The sequence below is a fragment of the Melospiza melodia genome, chromosome 4, assembly GCF_035770615.1.
Source record: "Melospiza melodia melodia isolate bMelMel2 chromosome 4, bMelMel2.pri, whole genome shotgun sequence".
Lineage (NCBI taxonomy): Eukaryota > Metazoa > Chordata > Aves > Passeriformes > Passerellidae > Melospiza > Melospiza melodia.
The window spans coordinates 63,281,449-63,302,950 of NC_086197.1; the positions used below are offsets into that span (position 1 = coordinate 63,281,449).

Sequence of the window (21,502 nt, forward strand, 5' to 3'; positions counted from 1 at the left end):
ATTTTTCTGCTCTTCTGAAATGATATTTTTTTTAGAAGCCCTAAGTTATGGGTACTGATACAGAGGCTAGGAAAATGGGTACACATCTGCAATGAGAATACAGAAAATGCATGTAAGTAAATACAGAAACTTGTCTGTAACTTGTACCACAGTTCTTGAAACTTTCTTTCAATCTTTAAACTTCTCCATATTCTGGTTCAGTGAATGCAGCAAGGGGCACTAAAATTGGAGAAATATCTGAATAGCATCATCACCCTCAAGGCATCCAGGTCTCAGAACAGACTCTTCTTCAGCATTCTGGCTAGAAGAGGAGGAAAACAGGAGAAAAGAATGCAATGATATAGCAAAATTGTCACTAAACCCAAGATAACTTATTTTCAATGGTATTTAAAATGTTTTAATTCTACTCACCTTCTCCTGGATTCCAAACAGATTCTTCAGCTTTCACCTGAATGGTCCTGGGTCACTACACCTTACAGTGCTCTGAGTGCTCATTAGTACTGCCTTGTTGTGAGATTGTACTAATTACATAATGAGAAAAAGAGATTTGCCCCTAATATTTCTATATTGAACAAACATATTTTATGGGAAGTCATAAAAATATAGAACACTCTCATAGGGGAAATAAAATTTTGAAGAAAGAAATTAGTATGATGCATGGATAACACATGCTTAGTAATTTAGTAAAAGAGTTAGTAACTATCTGTACAAAGATATAAAACCCAAAAATCCCAAGCAGTCGTACATGTGAAAGAAACAACCTCTAAAATTTATTCCAAGAAAGATTTTATAAATATTTGCATTTGCAATAAATGAGAGACGTTTGAAAGAGAATTTTGAATTCAGTGCACACAACTCACACAGTATGATGGCAGCCTATGCAGTGTTTTAGCATATGTAGAGCAGACTACAAGCAGAGTCTGACAAAACCTAAGAAGGCAGACCTGGCTAAGAGTCAGGAGTCACGCTTATTAAATTGAACTCTCAGGGGTATCATGCAATCAGAGGTCACAATCGAGGCAACAGAAGCAATGTCACGATATCAGAGAAAGGGCCAATTCAGACCTGCTCCCCGACAGGCACTGAGGTCACGGCTTGCGGCAAATAACTGTATTAAAAGGGAATATTCTCTGCACACTTTTAGAACTGTCATCTGAACAAACAAAGCCAGGTCATTGGTAGGTTAAATCAGAACTTTCTGGCTTACTGGCACATAGCTTCCTTTCTTTTTACATTCACTGCTAATTTCTCAATTACAAAATATACATCAGGTACTAAAGCAAATACTCAGTAAATTTAACTTAAAAATACGCAGTAGAGTTTAAATTCTTCCTTTTTAAAAGTCGCATTCTATCTTTCATAAGAGATATCACTGGTCTCTTCATAAAAGTGGACACTGCTGAGCTTGCTGCTTACCAGAAAATAAAAGCATGCATGTGTTTTAGAGAAATACCTTTCCACAGTCAGGGTCTTAGTAAGCTTGATGCTCAATGTGCAATTAGAAACCATTGAAAAATACAGTTATTCATAATGAACTTGTTTAATGATGACTATGAAAATGAAGTTCTTTTGTCTGGGTACTTGGATTTCTTTATCTCGTTGTCTGGACTCATTATCTACAACATTCTATAAATGTGCTAATTTATGAAGTTACAATCCAACCATGTTGGATTGGGAACCTGACAATAAACCTGAAAAGAGAGAAAAATTCTAGAATGTCATGTAAACAAAATTGAATTCAAAAATACCGTCTTGAAATGCAGTCTTTCTTACCACTATGAAAAAAAATATATAACTGCAAAATCCAGTACTTCTACCTTTTTTATACTCACAAGCCAGATAAAATATCTGCAGTGAATACATCAAACTAGCACAAACCTATGAATTTCCAGAAATTGCTAACATGTTTTGATAAGAATTGAACTGCAAAGTTATGAAGTAGGAAAATTTACATTACAGAAATAACACAACATAAAAGTTACATAGTTATCACTGCATGATTGTACATTTTCATTAAAATACTTGAGTTACTTGGAATTCCTTGTAAATTAGGTAGGTCCACAGCACATTCAATTCTGTAATAGATGAAATCTATAAAAGCTATAGAAATTTGCTCTAAGAGTTAGTACTGAGCAGTATAAAATTTTAAATTCCTCTATTTCAATTTTAGAGTATTGTTTTGATATTTTGCTTGAAAAATGTATCTGAGCAACAACATTATTAGTTATAGAAACAGAAAGATAATTCAATGTGTGTTTAATATTAAACTTGTGAAAATGGCCTCTTTGGAATGCTGTAGATTTCTGACATCATTAATAATACTAATTCCACACAACACCATAGTTCGCATTACAGAATAGGAAAAAACGAAATTTCTTTAAAGAAAATTTTAATAAATTATATTTTCAAATTAATTAAAAGCTCTGGTGTGAAGGCTTTCCTTTATTTCACCTCTGAAAGTGCTTAGAATAATGCAATTATTAAAATCTACAGCTACAGGAAACATTCATTTAACTGTGATTTAAAATATGCCATAGATCCCAATTGAAGCAAGATTTGTACCTATAAAATATTTCTAAGGCTACATTATTTTCCTTATTCATCTCATCATACCAAATGGAAATTCTTTTGCAAGAGGAACATTTGTGCAATGTAACATTTGTGACACTTTTACAGACAGAGTCCATGGCCTATGTTTGAAAACCATTTGCATAGTAATATGATTTTAGTGTTTGAAACAAACATTTTGGAAAGCTCTTTGAATATATCTGAATATGCACTTTTAATGACCTCTTCATTAGCAATTGTTTTTTGAAGTGTAAAAAAATTTATTGGGTTCTGTCCAGTGAAAGCAAAGCAAATAAACAAACCACCCCAATATTGACTGCAGTCCCCAGGCATCCAAACATGACAGCAACAAATTCAATAATTACTTTTAACAGGACATGCTAAATACAATTTTTGTAACACTTTATTTTAAAGGAAATTAACCAAACCTATTCTCCCTTACCCCCTCCAACCAAATCCATTTGGATTTAACTTGTTGCTAAAATTATCTGTCTTTTGCACTCTAAGACCTGGGTCATGACCTTACTAAGGGACAGGAAATAGTTATCAGGTCACTGAATGGTCAAATGAAAAAGGATTTGAAATGCTTTGGTACTCAGGGATCTATTCATCTAAAACGATTGCCTTATGCAGTACTAAAAGCTGTGGATCTGAGTGTGGAATCAACCTGTTTAAATTTACACTGGCTGAGATGCAGATGTCACACTACAAAAATTTTGGACATAAAATATCAAGAAGAAGAGAAAAAAGAAAGGAAAAATTTAAGGAGATGCAAATAAAACTATCTGAACTATTATATAATCTTATTCAAGAAGAAGAAGAAGTAGTTCTCCACCTCTGATGACATTTTAGGTGAAATCTCTCTCCTACTGTAGTCATCACTGGGTAGCTATTAGCAAAAGAAGAGTAAGACTTTTTTCCTTTATTTTAGGTGCAGTTTCTTTCAGGTTGATAAAAACTAATAAATCAATATGTTATGAAAGCACAGGTAACCACCTATACATTGTACAAAATCCTAGTTTTGGAAGTTTATTGGAACAAACATGCTCTCTAGGTTAGAGACCGCATTCATATCTGATACTCTAACAAAATCCTTATGCTACCACAAATTACAACAGTCTGCAAAAAGGCAGAGTCAGGAACAAAGAGAAAGTACACAAGCAGGTCAAATATGTGGTCAGAAACATTGAATATACAAATACAGGAACTCTGAAGACTAGAACCACAATAAGAATTTATAATAGTAGCTGGTATGTATCTATGGCAAGTACCTCCTATCCAGGAACTTCAGGCAAATAAAGTGTGAGTGGTTTTGGTGGGTTTTTTTGGGTTGGTTTTTTTTTTTTTTTGGTAATTGAAAGTGAAAAGCAAGAATATTAATAAAACTTTCATATGTCTAGATCATTTATAAATACTCAGACACTGAAGTTCACTGCATAAACCCACATAAATTATGTTTTACGTATTTATTTTTAAACATAATTTCAGGATTGCTTCATTCCATGAGTACTGAAAAAATCCTACACTATCATTGACAGACAGGAGGCTAGAAAATTAGGCACAGATTTTATTTTTCAGTTTTATTTTATAATAAGAAACTGGACCAGTAGAAGTATGTAACTGAAGCTTGAGTGCGTGCACTGTAAGGCCCCTGCAGTCCTTTACAAGTTTTGAGCGTACCGCTGTTGTGAACTGGGTTTGCACTCTGCCAGCAGAGCAGCTCTGACCCATGGAGAGCACTCCTTCAGATCAACACTGCCTCAGGCTTTACTGCTTTCTCCAAGAAGTCTTACATTTCAGGCATCAAGTTGAATTTCTTCTGGAGATGATTAACCCAAACCCATGACAGATTTTTTCCAAGATATCCAACTCCTTATGTTTATTTTATCCTGGCTCTTTTTGGATGTACTGGACACAAGTAACCTACTCATTTTACATGTTGAAGGGCTGGTGGAGAGCCATTAATTCCTTAAAATGAGAAAATATTTCAATGCAAGAGTTCTGTTGTGTGAGCTCAAACTAAATAATAAGAAACAAAGCCATAGAATTATGAATTCAAAAGATACAATCCCTTCTGCACTGCAAGTTTCTGTACCACATTTTCATTACATTTCAGGACAGATCTTACATTCTCTGAAAATGCATTATTTTGTCATTTTTGTCAGTGCTGTATGGATTAGAAACTGCTTCCCTAATGTGGCATACAAATTTAGAGCCTGGGAGATATGTAACAGTTACAGTTTACTGTAAACATGGCAATTCAACTCAGAATTGCAGCAAGCCCAGATTTCAAATGTGGTTATTAATCCTTTTGAGACAACAGATCAATAAAAGACAACTTTCTTTAGAAACAGACGTTTACAAACACTGTGATTCCTGGGAACTGATGCTATTAATATTTCTCAAATAAAAAGACCTGATTTCTAAAAGATGAAAACAACTAACACAAATTTTCACTTACAGTTCAATGACTTTTTACATGCTCTTAAATAACAAAAACCAGAACATTTAAAGCCCATATAAAGATGAATACTAGCATTCCAGACTCAGTATCTTCTCTTAACTGTCATGTAGATGTGATTTGTCAAGCATCAGTGATTTGATTAAATACCAATTCTATTAAATGTCATACATAGTTTTTTAAAAATGTATTCATATCTTATAATATAGAAAATCTAAGAAACTATGTTGATCAAGTGCAACAATGTTTTAATGATCTCTCACAATTAGCCAACCTTAAATTCCAACTTTCCAAAGTCTCACATTTGCACTTTCAATTATCACTAGTAATAATAATTTATAAGAATGTTTTGCAATAATTTCTGCTTTAGACTATAAGGAGTTTCATAATTAGGAACTATTATAAAACTGGAAAACAGATGACTAAGTGGTTTCCATGATATTTATCTTCAAATCTTATAACATAATCACAAGCTCACTTTACTTCTTATTCTTGAAAAATAAATATTATTTCAACTGACGATTTCTACAGAAATAAATAAATATTGGCATAATTAAAAGTCACCCGAGAAAGCATAATCTATTCATTATCAAATTTGTATTGGTGAAATCAGTCTTAACACTATGTCCGCTGCATTTTCCTTGGTCACCATGAGCATAAAATGACAGGAAATACAGTACTGCCAAGTAGAACTACAGGTTCCCAAACTACAGCAAACATATCTTGTCAACACAGCCCGGTGCATTTTTTATATAGTTAAACCCCCAGGCAAAAATCATTGTTCACGTTTTTGGGTGAAGTCACATTGCACTGTTTTCACTTTGAAGTGTATGGTATAGATGTGTTACTGATGGATATGGATATGACTAAAAATAAATATAGTATATATGCCAATAATTCACCTAACCTACAAAATTAAATACAGCACAATCTATGAAATTAAATAGAGCACAACCTGTGAAATAAAGTAAATCATATCCAAATAATACTTGGATAGTTTGAATGGATTTTCATCTGATCTCCTGCATTCTTCCAGCTTGCTTTACAGATTGAAATTCAGCTTCCCAATCCACTGAACAAAAATTATTTGGATAACCCACCAAAACCATTGAGGAAACTGGATTAAAGAAGACCCAAAAAGACACACATGGTTTGCAAAGCTTGTAGCAAAAAAATGTGCTTGGCCTTAGGGCTCATTCTTCAGTTCTCAGCTGCTGTACTGGGACTAAGTATTCACACTGTTGGCTAGAAAAATATCCTTCCTCTATGCAAATGAAATTACAGATCCTGTAATTACAGACCCACAGATGGCAGAGATGCTCTGTTACATGGTCAGCCAGGACTAATTGGAACTTCCCAAGAGGAGTCAAGGATAGATTTTTCCTTCAGTTCTTGATGTACTTTACCCAAAACAGTCAAGACTATTTTACATTAAATTAACAACTGAAATAGCCTCCAGACAAGAAGTGGACAAGTAGTCATAAAGCTTTCTAAAAAATATGCTTTGATGCAAAATATGAAATTATGACAATTATCTATGTTCCTTATAAAGTTTCCAAAATTTTGAGACCTTTGAAATGTCACCATCTACAAACCACAAAAATATCTCAAGAACATTCATTGAACCAGAATATTCATTAAAGAAGGCATATTTTGTTTGTCAGCTACCTGACACTAAATGAAACTCAACAACCATGATGGAAGCATAACCTTATCTCACCAAAGAGAGCAGGGTAATATACACAGTCCCAGGAAATGTCCAGCAAATCATCAGGAGGAAAGTCAGGCTTTCATCTTTCTTCAGGTTTTTGATCAGGGTATAATTTGTTATGAAAAACAGTAAATACATATTTATACTTGCACATTCTATGGTTGACTTTACAACCTACTCAAGTTAATGTCACAGAAAAGATTCAAATATATTTTTATTAAACTAATAATTTTAATGTATCTACAGTACAATGACCACATGCATTAAATTAATTTTAAAGAAACTGAAACTGCATCTGACAGAAAGTATAAGGATTACAAAATGCATGTTGATGCTAGTAATTACACCAGACACTAATTGTTCATAATTTCCTTTCCTTTGAAAATATACAAATAAAAAGTTATAAGTACTACATTTATTGAATTATTTTATCTACTTATACTCCTGGCATATGCTTATATATTTGTGTGAGTACAGACACACGTACTGTATGTAAATACATTGACACATACAGACACAGATATATTGACAGATTTATTGACACAGACAGTAATGCACTGAATTGCATTCCCATGGTTTCTTCCTTCACACACTGCTTGTATTTTTAAATGGCAAGCTCTTCTCTGTGACAATAGTATCTCCTCATGCCGTTGGCATGGTGTTTGTATTACAAAGGGGTTTATTTCTGACTAAATTCTGTGTGCTGCTGTGATTCAGATGTGAAATAATGGTCCCTGGTGGGTATTTGTCTAACATAAGTGAGAAAAGCAGGATGACTCATCCAAAATTTAATAAAAATTTATGAATAAATTTTGAATATTTATGAATAAATAAATCCAGTTTTGAAAATATGTTTTCCAACAACATGTATGTCAACTTAGAGATGTGTGCATTATCCTACGGGATTAAAGTTATGCACAAGTTTTCAAAATTTGTTAACAGCATAGTGCATATCAGCTTATCAAAACTTTTGTAGCAGGAAAATAAGAAGGAAAATTATGACAGAACAAAATCTCAGGGAAAACAACTCATCAGATATTAACCTCATTTCTTTTCACTATTTTTATATCTCTTATGCTTCTATTAGTTTTTTTTTCTTTGTAGTCTTACACACAAAACCACAATGAAGACAAAAAACATTCATCATTCATTTTAACTAGATTTCTTCTTAAATATTCATTACCATGATGTGTTCCAGTTTTAAAATCTAAAACTGTTCTAATTATTTTACTTCCTAGGGCATCCCCTTTCAAAAGTAGTGATTCTGTTATTTAACAGATAACACGTGTGTACTTGCTGTTTTTCTGTTGATGTTGACTTCTCCCTTCCATTTCCCAATTTAAAGAAATACAGAAGGAATATATAGAATGTGCTTTTTTTATTTAATTGTTTATAAAGAAGATGGTTTGGAGTTCAAATTTTCTACCCACTACAAGTCTGTGAAAGTAAAAGGCCTTGAATGGAGGAAGTTTACTTCCACCACATAAAGGACAGGTCTGGGTTCTATTGAATTAAAATACAATGACCACAAGATTTATGGATACAGAGTGAAAACATTCCACCTTCTTGTTACAGAAAGAACTCCAATGACTGAACAGACTCAAAGAGATCTACTGCTGGCAAAAGAGGAAGAAACACTTAAAAGGTAAGAGGGGAAATGGGAAACAAGAGAAGACATCTCTGATAACACTGTGAAGTTACTATGCAGGTGCAAAGTGCTACTAATTCTAAATTTAGAAACTCCTAGTTCTGTCTGATGATACCTCACATACATATAAATAAATGCTCTTTCAACCTAGAATTTTCTGGACATAATGCCTGAAGTAGCAATGCCTCAGGTAGAAGGACAAGTTTCTACACTGGTCAAGCAGAAAAGTATTCCTTGTCTTGAAAGCTCAGCAGACTACATGTGAGCAGCAATGAGTAGTGAAAAAAGTTTCTGTCTATTAGCCTGCTAGAGATAATTAAGAGCACCACCACTATGCTTGCCTTTTGATATCCAATCTGCCTTGGTATCTTCTCTCCATCAATTCCAAAGTAACTTCAGCAATATTTAGAATGCATACATCAGCTTTTCAAAACAAAGGGAAATGTTTTCAGGCAGGAATAAATAAACTGGTGGCAGGAAAGCTAGCCTAAACCTACACTGACTTTAGGGTACTAAACTTGTATTAAGGCTTAACTCTGATATGGTTTTGAGCATTCCTACAGTTGTTGCTATTAGACATTCACTTTTCCACAGGCAGCCTGCCTGTCCTGTTTCTTCAGCATATGCCACATTCTGATGTGTACAAGCATATGCCACAGAAACATATATGAGATACTGGGAAATGCTCAGTCAGGTGCAGTACACACAGACTTTCTATAGTCAAGGTAGATTCATGCTTGGATGCAAGGCAAATAATAGTGCAAAAATATTTCCTCTTCAGAATTTACCAATAATTGTATCTGAACAAATTTGAGCGTGGACTCATGAGGCAAATCTAGGCTTTCCTACAGCTGAGTTAATTGACTGAATTGCAATTCATGTAGACTCAGATTTATTTCACACCTCTCTCAGACATGTTCTAATTTTTATCCTCATACAGCAAATGTTAATACAGTATAATTTTTAGTTTTACTTTGTGAAACTAGGAATAGATCAGATAGCATACGGCTATGTCTTTGGAAAAGATAAAAAGATAGAGGCGAGAACTTTCTGAGTACACCATTTATTGCAAAAAACAATATAAAAATGTCTCTGGAGATGATTGTCTTTTTACAACAAGGGCATTTAAAATAGACTTGGACTTACTTTAATTGTACAGAAACCAAGGAGTGTTTTAACATGAATTTCAACAGTAAAAAAGCTACATCAGTATTTAAATATTTATGAAAAAGAATTTAATATTTACATGATGAATGTTCTTTCCTTGTCTTCTGTCAAATGGTGAATTTCTGGGGAATATTTATGAAAGTACTTTCCAAAAAACGTGCTAAGGATTTTTTAGGAATTAATGTCTAGCTTCGGAAAATGTAGCAATTTAATGAAGAATTTGAAGTGATATTTCATTTATGAAGTTTTATTCTAGTACTTTGTATTTCATATCTCTCTGACATGCTTTGACATTTTCATGATGAAGATTTAATAATAAAACAATAAATAAATAAGTTAAGCTCCATCTCCCTATAAATTAAGCTCTAGGAGCACCTCTTGCTCTCTGCAATGAATTTAAATTGAAATGTTTCACTGCTGTGATCTGAGGAACAGACAAGTTCCTTAAACTTCTGCCTTTTTCTATTTGCACATAATGTTTTATATTTTGAGTAAGCCAGTTTAAAAGACGTTGCAAAACTTATATGCTTATATGCATAAAATGAAATACTTGTTCATACCTTCAAAGTCTCCAGTACTTATAGGCTGTGTCTTCCCTGGTGGTTTCACAGAGAGATGTTTATTTTCATTGTTTTTGAACAACGCCAGTCGCACAGCTGGGTCTAGATGACAAGAACAAGTTAAAATCAAAGGTCAGACCAGGCTCATTCATTCCTCCAAGCAGTTTTTCACCTTTTAGCCACTTAATAAATGAAAATACTTTTAAAAGTAGGTTTTATATTCACAAAGGATTACACTTTCTAAAATAAAGCCATATAAAGACAGATGCAACTAAGAATCAAAGTCATTGTTTTGCAATTTTAACACTGTTGATCTTTCAGCTCATTCATCTACAAGTTAAAAATAAACTAAAGCATGTATTTGCAGAAAATATTTTTTAAAAATTTGGATTTTAAACTTGAAATTAAAGGATAAATGTTAACAGGGTGCATATCAAGCAGTGTTTCTAAAAGCTTTGGGTCAGAATTATTCAGCAATCTAAATTAAGACATTTACACCTAAAAAATGTTAACAGGGGCCAGCTTATTTTTTGAGGCTAGGGTTTTAGATAATAACCTAGGCTTCCTCCATCCTCCATCCTAATTGAAATTAAAAAATTGAAATTAAAAAACACCCCAGAAGTCTACATGCTGAAGTACGAAATTTTGATAATTTCTTAACTGTTACTTTTAAAAGTTTGCAAAGAGGTAAAGATGAGCAGATAATTGTATATAAATCTGTATAAACATATTCCTAGGCTGGCAAAAAAATAGAGTTTAATTAACAAAAGCTACACTGATGCAAAACCACACAAGTTGGGAGAAGAATTTTCACATGTTATTTACAATGTGAAGGAAGAATTTTTTGCTAGGCGCAAGAGGAAAGTCAGAGTTTAAGGGAAACAGTGCATCAGAAGGAATGCGAAAATTGTGGGCACAATGCAGAATAAACCAGTGATAATACTAAAAAAAAAAATAGGGATTGAAAAGAATGTAGAAACAAAAGCAGACACACAATGATGAGCAAAGTATAAAGAGCTCTGTAGGTATGCCGTGGAGCAAGGTAATATAATTAACAGAATGCCAAAGAAAAGATAAAAGAAATATGTTTAAAAACAGCGCAGTAGCCCAAACAGATAGATTCACTCTCAGGAATATGAGAAACAATGAGGCAGAAGAAGCTTATCTACAAAGATGACTAAAAACAGTTCGAAAAGGTTAGAAATTAGTAACGAGGAGAAAAAAGCAATGGAGCTTATCAAGTAGAAATGGCAATCTAAATTTTCTCAAAGAATTTGCATGTAGCAAAAATGAATATGTGAGACACTGCCAGAGCAGACAGAGCAGAAAAACAGGTTATGGAAAGACTCAAAGAGCATTCAGACATAATACATTGAAATTACTAGTTATGTCTCGGGCTTCATTTTGAGTCCCTTACTTATCTCATTAGTGTTTAGTGAAAGAGCTTGTAAGACCATGACAGTACTGCAGCAAAGTAAATATCTTTCTTGTTGGTTTTCTTATTTCTGAATGATCAGAATATCCTGGTAAGATGGTGAGCAACTTCTTAGGAATTTTAACAACAATCTGTAAATGTGGTTTTATAATGTAGCCGTCTACAGATGTAGTAGACACTTCAATTACAAACTAATGGTACATAAAGGGATCCTAAGAGCCCAGCTTTTTCCCAGAGAATGGGAAGATCAATTACAAGCCTGGAGAAGATCTCTAGTGGGGTGTGGTGCTCTAAGAGATAATGCATTGGCAAAACACGTCAAGATGTTACAGTGTTTTTGGTCAGTCCACACTGCAGCAGCATGTGGTTGACAAAATGTTCTTAATGGTGCTAACCTCTCACAAAGCAGCAAACCTGACTGATGGAGGCATGGTGGCATGTGGGGAGGGAGTAAATTAGGTCATGCCTTCTTCACAAAGCAGAATCAGCGTTGCCTTACAATTTGTTATCTCAAATTGGCCAAGAGCCTCTGTCATATGATTGTAGGATGATTATAGCTTTCAGATTAACCCACAGGATGTCATGTTTAGAGAAATTTTAACTCATTTTCACTAGCTAAATTCAATGAAACTATCCAAGAAGCAAAATAAATAATGATTAGTTCCATTAGTTTCAAAGGTGATTATTAGAATGATTCTGATAATAAGATAAGTTCATTTACAAATTGTATTGCCAGGTTTGTAGATCCTTTCACTCTGTATAAATGGATAAAGTAGCCTTCCAGCTAAAAAAAATTTGTATCAGACTGGTGTTCATCAGGGTAGCAAATTTCTGGGATAGTGAATCACAGTAAGACTTGTGACTAAAATACCTTGAAACTGTATTACACTAAACTTTTCCTTGAAATTTTAGATAATAGAAGTTATAAAAAATATTTTAAGCATGAATTATTATTGTCTGATGTATAGCTCTAAGATACATGGCCATCCATGTCCTGCACACAGATAAAAATGTACAAATACAATTTTTCATAATTGTAAGTTTTCCAACATCTAGCCTACAGCGTTGACAAAAAAGATTTCTAACTTCTTTCAGCTTTATGCAAATTACAAAAACCAGTGTCTTTCTTCAATAAAAGACCAAAGAAAAATTGACAAAATCATATAAAACTTAAGACAAAATGCAATTGAAAATTTCCAAACTAATTTTGATTAATTTAAAATAATTCCCGAAATATTATATTTTTTCCTATGTGGATTTATTGACATTGCTCCAAAATGTTTTAAAAATATCTTTCCTTACCAACCTCCCACCCAATTCTATGAAAACACTGAGTCCAAAGTTAAACTATAGTAAAGATTTTTGGTGAAGTCACTCAGAGCAATTACTCCCAAGTTCAATTTCTCAAACTTTTATTTGTGCACAAAGATAACAACAGCAAAGTCTTCCGTGAACTGGGAAGAAGGGCAAATAATGGAAATTGTTCTTCTAAGAGATTTCCATCAGAAGATTTATCTTTGAATCTTTGCGAAATAACTTAAAGAATCTATATGGATTTAACACAGTGCCAGCTACTTGAATTTGTACATACCTGGATCACCTCAACCATTGCCTACCGCTCTTCTGTTATTAAAAATGAGTCTTTTTCTTTATCTAGTCCCAAATGTAAGCAATATTACATAGATTACTTCATAATACTAGTGCTTTTCAGTCTCTGAGTGAGCTGGGAAATGAACTGCATGTATGCTTTGATGATGAGCAATCAAATGTTTTAGATTTCACACAGAGAGCTGTGAAAGAGTCCAATAGTTCAAAATCATAGAAATATCTTCCTGGATTCAGGCATACTCATTTAAATGCGGCTTATCAGATGATGATCTGTGCTCTCAATCTAGAAACCAGGGAGATAATTTAATGTACATTCCTTGGCTGCCTCCAAATAGCAAAGTTAAGCTGGAAAAACACAAGATATGTTATGGAGATAATATGGAAGGAGTAGTTACTGCCTGATCTGGCACTACATTCCTAAGCTTCTTGTTAATACATGAAACTGAAAAATTAAAATATTTCCCATTAATTTTTGTTGTGCAATACCTGCAATTAGGAAAACATAATGTGACAACTTTAAAGAGATGATAAGACTAAGTTTTACACAGCAACAGATGCTTATCTATACTTTAAATTCATTTGGAAAAAAGACCAGATTTTGTTCCATAATGGCCTGGCAATTAGAACTCAAACTCATCCATGGTTGGAGTTCTCAGAAGATACTTCTATGCAGAACTGACAATCACAACAAAAGTAGCTTTTTTTCAGTTACTAAGAAAATGTAGATCAATAGTCTTTCATGTAACGTGTAATAAGAAACAACAATATGCCACAAATTTCATTCTGACTGTTAAGACGAATTATCTGTTTTGGGGTTGTGTATTTGAGGAAAGTGGGTTGAGTTTTTTACTGGTTTTTATTTCATTTTTTAACTAGTATTGAATTGCTGTTTAAAATTCTAAACTCAAATGAAAAATATATGCTGACATCTATGAAATATCTTTATCATTGTGTTCTGGTTCTAGTGATCAAAGTCCACTTCAGCTGCTTTTTACCCTTTAAAAATTTTTTTTCCTGCCTATGTGGCAACAAGTATTACCATAGAATCCTAGAACCATTAAGGCTGGAAAAGATCTCCAAGGTCATAAGTACGTTTCACCAAACATCACCATGCCAAGTAAAGCACAGCACTAAGCACCATATCCAGTCATTTCCTGAACACTTTCAGGGATGATGACTCTACCATCTCCCTGGGCAGCCTATTCCAATGCTTAACTACACTTTCAGTGAAAAAAATTCTTCCTGATCTCCAACCTGAACCTCCCTCAGCACTGCTTGAGGCCATTTCCTCCTGTTCTGATGCTGGCTGCCTGGGAGAAGAGTCCAACCCCCACCTGGCCACAGCCTCCTTTCAGGCCTTGTGCAGAGCAATTAAGCCTCCCCTAAGGTTCCTTTTCTCCAGGCTAAACAACCCCAGCTCCATCAGCCACTCCTCACAGGACTTGTGCTCCAGACCCTTCCCCAGCCTTGTTGCCCTTCTCTGGGCATTCTCCAGCACCTCAACGTCCTTCTTGCAGTGAAGGGCCCAGAACCAGACACAGGACTCAAGGTGTGGCCTCACCAGTGCCAAGTACAGGGACACAATCCCTGCCCTGCTCCTGCTGGCCACACTATTGCTGATCCAGGCCAGGATGCCATTGGCCTTCTCGGCCACCTGGGCACAGCTGGCTCACATTCAGCTGCTGTCAATGAGTATCCCCAGGTCCTTTTCCTCTGGGCCTCTCTCCAGTCACTGTTTCCTAAACCTGCAGCGCTGCCTGGAGTTGTTGTGATCCAAGTGCAGGACCCAGCACTTCAGCACCCTTGTAGAACCTCATCCAACTGGCCTTGGACCATCAATCCAGCATGTCCAGATCCCTCTGCAGAGCCTTTCTGCCCTCCAGCAGATAAATTTAGTGTCATCTAAGCAAATTTACTGAGGCTATCTTCGATTCTGCACCCCCACCCCCACCCATGATCATCGATTAAGACTGAAGAGGTCCAGCCCCAATACTGAGCTCTGGGGAGTCCCACTGGCGACCAGCTGCCAACTGGATGGTGCACCATTCACTACTGCTCTGTGGGCCTGGCCATCCAGACAGTTTTTAACCCAGCAAAGAGTGCACCTGACCAAGCCAGCTTCTCCAGGAGAATGCTCTGGGAGGAAGTTTTAAAGGCTTTACTGAAGTCCAGGTGAAAAACATCCACAACATTTTCCTCATCCAGCCGGTGAGTCACCTGGTCATAAAATGAGATTAGGCTGGCCAAAGCAGGACCTGCTTTTTCTAAATTCATGCTGTCTGGGCCTGATCCACTGATAAGAGAACTTTTTCTGGAGAGGAAAAGGTTAAGCAAGAAGTAATACACCAGTGTAGGAGAGGCAAGCTTTCAGCCATCTCAGAAGAAAAAGAAGTTAACGGAGAGGCTAATATAAAATCCACAGGATGAGGGAAATTCCAAGTTAAGCAAGAAATGTGGTACTATTGTGCCAAGACATCTTTAGGAAGCTAAGATTGTTATGAGCCACAGCCACTTAAGCACTGTGAGGTGCAATAATATCTGCAGTATTTAGATTTTGAATTAGAATTTCTATACAGTATTATGCACCCAGGTTAACAGGAATATTTCTGACATTATTCCAGTTTTACTTGGCTTCAAATTTTCTGGTTTCTTGCCCACACTTTTTGTATTATCTTAATGTATAGTAAAAACAGTTGAAGCAGACACAGCATACATTTCATATCAGTAAAATGCAGGCTATAACTTTCTTCAACAACATAAACTAGCATCCATAACATCAGTGGGTTAGGGCATACAGGCCTTAAGGCCATCAGCTGGTGGGACTGGTCTGCTGCAATATAAACCTTGCCTGAATCACTCCCTATCATAAGGCTATGCTACTTTAAGCTCTCTCTCCCTTGCAATACAATACAAATTCAGTGCACTTGCTACTATTTGCCATACTTTTTTCTTTACTGAGAAGATATGTGGCCAGACATATGAGGTAAGATACTCCTTGGTTACTTCTACATATCTAGAGTTTAACTTTGTACTTCAGCAATTCAGTCTAGCCTTTGAGCCTAGGCAGTGGAGAACTATAAGTGCTTTTACAGTGAGACTCAAATAGCCTGCTTTTGAATCATATTTTAAGAGGAAATTTCTTTCCATAAAACAATGCAGATGACTAACTCAGATGTGGACTTCTATAATTATCAAATGGATATCATCACTGTTGCACTAGTAGAAGATAACTGTTTTATAAGGAAAATAAAAAGGAATAATTTCCACACCTGAATAGATTAAGGATCAATGATGTTCAAGGCTGTCCAGTCCAGGTTCCAACCCAGCATATGTCATGAAAATATAAAAAAGCAACTGTATAACTCTCTGATAATGCAAGCTGGTTTAATACTTTGCATTTGTGAATCTCACGTCTAAGATAAAGGACTTTGACAGCATATGGAACCAGACAACATACTCTGACAGCTAGTTTGTTCCAAGAGGATGCATCAGTACCTTATTACTGCAAGTAATGAGATCTTTACACTCAATGATCAATAGCACAGAAAAGATGTTTGGGATTATAGTGCAATCTCAACATAAAAGCTGCAGGTTTAATGTGAAGAGCTTTTAATTTATTTGTATCTAGAATCTTTAGAGTTGTTGTTGCTTTGCATTTTCTCAAAGCTTGAAGTTTTACTTCTAAGTCAGATGTGTAAGTAGGTATAACATCAAAAATTGCTTCTTTATACCTTATAATTCCCATTTCTAAGTGGCTGCTGGTTGCCTACTTTCTAGTGGGTATGAATGTTTATCACAAAAAAATTATTTTCTTGAAGTTAGCATACTTCAGCTACTTTCAATTAGAAAGCTAAAAAGGAAACAGTTGTAAGTATAACACTGAAGACCTGGAAATTCAAAAGAAAGAACAGAAATAGTATTGCTAAAATGAAATCCTACAACTCTCCATATGCATATCACTAAGCGCAAGATAAATGAACTTCATTTCAGTGGAGATGAAGGCAATAGGATGGTACCTTCTATGGGAACATTAAAAGACAATGTTGACATCTACTTATTCAGATGAATTTCAATCTGCTTTTGAATATTGGAAGTAGTCAAATATCTTTTGTAATTCCTGCTTCAGTGGGGCTAAACTCAAAGCAATTGCTTCCCAGTGTGAACTCTCTCCCCAGTTACACTGAAACTGCTAAAAGTAACCTAGCATGAGCTGTACCACACAGAGAACTAGGAAAGATACTGGCAGCCTAATGGGTCTGGTTACAGTTTCCTGATCTGGAGTTGGCTAGCCTCAGGATAAGGTGTATCCACTCTAATTTAAAGGCTGAAAATTCCCTCTCTTCCACCAGACCTTCAAAAAGACCCTGATTTACTCTCACCTCTTTCAGAGAATATACCTGATGGAAAACATAATTATATATGTAGAGATTCTTTTCACATGGAAAATATTTTATCAGGATAATTAATTTTTTTTTTAGTATAAGATCATAGCTTTAAGATCAATTAAAAATGAAAATACTTGTTTTGATTGATAATTTCCATTATCAATTTCCATTAATAATTTCCTTACAGACCAAGGAAGGAACCAGTCAACTGTCAGTGTGCTGTATGAGAAAGAACAGCCAGCTTGATAACCTTTTTACTGAAAAGGGATGGAGTGAAATATTTTCAGCCACATTTGTTGATACTGGAAACTATGCTTTCTGTTCATCTGAAAAAAACACTGTGATTTTAATGACTGACAGAGAAAATCATACAGGCAAATTATATACACAGGTTATTTTTGCGCTTGATGTAATAGTCAGCAAGACAAAAAAATTCTATGTGTCAAGAGGAGAAAATTTGAAACTATAAAAACATTGGGCAAAAGGTTTTTCAATTTTTTTAAAACTAGCAATGTACTTTGAGAATATTCCAAGCACTACATTAAAAAGCTCAACACCCATACATCATGTTGAATAATCTGAACAAAGTGAACATAAACATATCCATGAAATCCATTAGAACTACAACAAAAATAGGACAGCAAATTTGATATGCTCAATCCAACATCACTGACTGGATTAATTACTAACATAAGACAGACAGCATATGGAGAAAAGAAGATATAACCTAGTAAGTTTTACTCATTGAAAAATTATAGAGAGGCCCAAAAATGGAATATATATATAAAACCTCAGCTGCACACCAAACACTTATTACTTTTTTTTAATAAGGTAAGATGGTAGGGCACCATGGAAAGCTATGAAGATTTCAAAATATTAACTTTAACTTCCTAACCATATACTCTCATTTCCACAAAGCATGATTTGCAGATTATATGTCTTTTTTCACCTATCCCTTTTATTATTTTTTTAAATTATAGATAATTTTTAATCCTATTTAGTCTTAGTCATAGTTATGATATTTAAAGCAGAAAAAAATTACAGAAAAAAATATTGTCTAGATATATCTGTAGGCTGTTTTTTTTTCCCCTTCAAAGATCAAAACATCTTTCAATATTTTCAACACTTAATACAGAAGAGTTTTGCAAAGTTATGCAGAAGAGTGTTGCTTGTGATACAAAATATAAGTAAATAAGGGTGCATTTTCTAAAGACCATTTAGTGTTAGGTCCTATTGTCACCTAGGGTCTTAAATATTTCATGTACTATCAATATTTGACTAATATGTTTATTAATATATTCCAGCAACATTTCTATTAGCATCTCATAGTAACAACCTCTAAGAAAGGTTCATTGACATTAGAAGTACCTGAGAAGAACCAGAACACATTGGATGAGAAGCTGAATAAGCTTTATCTATTTCCACACTAAATATATAATTTAAAATATTTAATGATGTACTTTCAAATATATCAAACTGTTGTTTCCATAAATAGTTCTTGCATAAGTCAAAATTTTTAACCTAAGATTTTCTGAAGAAGAAAATATACGAAACACAAAATGCAGAAATACAAATTCCACATCTAGAAGATGAGATACATGAACAGGAAGAAATAAAATTTCTGCTTACCACAGCTGTCAAATATTCAACTTCAAAATCCAGTAGAATAGTTTTTCAAATCTAAATATGCTGATTTGAACTGAGTTGTTTTTATTGAATCACACTCCATCTTCATTCAAATTAATGTTTAATGTTGTACAAGCAAATTTTTAAAAGAGAAATACTATTTTAAGAATGGAAAAATTACATCAATATAACCATTATTTTAACTGTTGACTTACCTAAACTTTTATTACTGTATTTTTTAGGTTGCATTTTATGGGCCCTCTTCAGCATTAACTGTGCAGTAGAAATATCCTTAAAACCCCTAAGGGAAGAAAATAGCTTACTAAATATTTCACATGTATTATGTTACACCAGCTGCATATTATTGTATAATACACTTTTCAAAAAGAATACTGCTGTGTAGTACTGATCCACAGTACTGACTTACAGAGATAGCTGCAATTCCTATCTTAACATTACATTATTGCAACTTATTAAGATAGTTTCTTAGACACAAAAATAATGACAATAATTTTTATTTTGGTAGAAAACAGAGATTCTTCAAAAGTGGAAAGTAAAGAAAGTAAGCAACAACAGCCAACTATACAATACCTATTCTTGGAAGTCATTGTGTAAATAAAAGAGCTTAACATACCATTCTTCTGATATTTTCTCTTCTTTTTCTGACACAAATAAAAACTCCTTTTTTTCTTTACAGTTAGAAAGCTGTGACATTGTTTCCTTCCCTGCCCTGGAAACAAAGTATGAGAGCTGTACTGAAAGGTAAGTAAATATGAAAGGGTCTGGGATTACACTATTTTGCAGCCTTTTTTATTCTGCAACTTGTTTGTGCCTTTTAAAGGCACTTTTGAAGCTTGGAAATGATACCAAAAAAATCCTTTTTAATACTCCATGAAGGTTTTATCTTTGAGAGTAATAAAAGTCTGCCATCAATTTTAAATGTTTACATTTCAATTACTTGAAGCATATTTCAGTCCTTTCACAGAATGCAGCTGTTTAAGAAATCCCTTTTAATCTTTATCTAGTCTTAAAGATCTCTATTTCAACATCTTTTTCATAACATATATGAAAAAATAGAAGTTTTATGATTTGTAGTCAAACCTAAATAAATAAAACTACACATATATATTCTTATATTCCTAATTATAGTAGTCAATGAAAAATAACAACCGAATTTAATACATTTGGTTTTAGAAAGTAAATACATTTTAACTCCAGTAATATCACATTCACCAAAAGGAGCAAATGCATCAGAAAATACCTTCTTATTCTCCTTTTTATTTTTGTCAAATCCAAATGAACTAAATACAGTTTAAAACAATATAATTTAACTTACCTGCTATGAAAATGGTATTTTTCTGCTGAGTATGACTGTGGTCTGTTAGCACACTGCCAAACTTCTTGTGGTGCTAATGGCAAACTATTTGAATGTTCACTGGAATCTGAAGGCCTAGAAAACTTCTAAGAGAAAGAAAAGGAATGGAGCTGATTGTACCCATAAGTTTGAGTTTAAAATGTGCAGGAAAACCTGCACCAGGGCTTGCAGAGTTTATCACTATAACTAAAAAGATTCTTAATGTTGATATGCCCATTGCAGACCTTACTTTCAACTAACTGAATAGGACAAAAAGGGGACTTTAGTTACATATATCCCTAAATACAATAAATTGTATATTTTTAAGACTCTTTTCTCTTAATTGTAGGAAACAAAACATAAGTAATACTATGCTTGTTATAAGAATACAAAGCTCTACAAAAACAAAAAGCCAAAATTTCAGAGTTTATCTAGCAGACATTACAGTTCGATGACCTTTAGCTGTTCTGAAAGAATTCAGCTGTTGTCATATAATGCAGATCTTAGTATTTTTAAAGTAGTTTGTCAACTAGCAATTTTTAATCCATTGCCAAATGTGCAGATGAAGCACATCATCTTTTTTGTGCTACTGTGAAGTAAAATGTTGAAATAAATCCAAAATAAAGAAAAAATAAGCAAATGAAAGAAAACCTAAAGGAAAAATTGCATCTGGAGATGAGGAGGAAGTCTGAGACTTCTAAAAGTAATTGTGTTTTTAAGTCACTAAGTTGTCATATTAATCACCTCAGAACAGCATTTCCTTAAAGAATGAATAAAGACTGAAGACTAAGTTGTTTCTGTGACATGTTACCTTTGGCCAGTGCAGCTGGTTTGAGAGCAGGAGTGTTTTTGAAGGGAAACGGGTGGAATCTAGAGTTAGCCATTCCTTCTCTAATGCAGCCTGCATGAATGAGCAAAGTCAAATAGTGCACTGATAAAACCAGTTTAGTTTTGATAACTCTTGCAAAGTCTCTTTTAA

At 34.2% G+C, this 21,502-nt stretch overlaps 1 protein-coding gene across 2 annotated transcripts in view; it reads right to left on the reverse strand.

The window, feature by feature from the left end:
• Positions 1-21,502, reverse strand: part of LRRIQ1 (leucine rich repeats and IQ motif containing 1) — a 104,544-nt gene that overhangs the window by 30,429 nt on the left and 52,613 nt on the right. Inside the window, exons 19-23 of one of the 2 annotated variants that reach the window (XM_063154943.1) lie at positions 21,335-21,424; positions 20,506-20,630; positions 19,804-19,899; positions 19,385-19,470; positions 10,116-10,217 (exon numbers count right to left, since the gene is read on the reverse strand). In XM_063154943.1, the coding sequence (XP_063011013.1) occupies positions 10,116-10,217; positions 19,385-19,470; positions 19,804-19,899; positions 20,506-20,630; positions 21,335-21,424 (499 nt within the window). The remainder of the gene's footprint in view (positions 1-10,115; positions 10,218-19,384; positions 19,471-19,803; positions 19,900-20,505; positions 20,631-21,334; positions 21,425-21,502) is intronic. The other variant, XM_063154944.1, reaches the window with a different exon arrangement.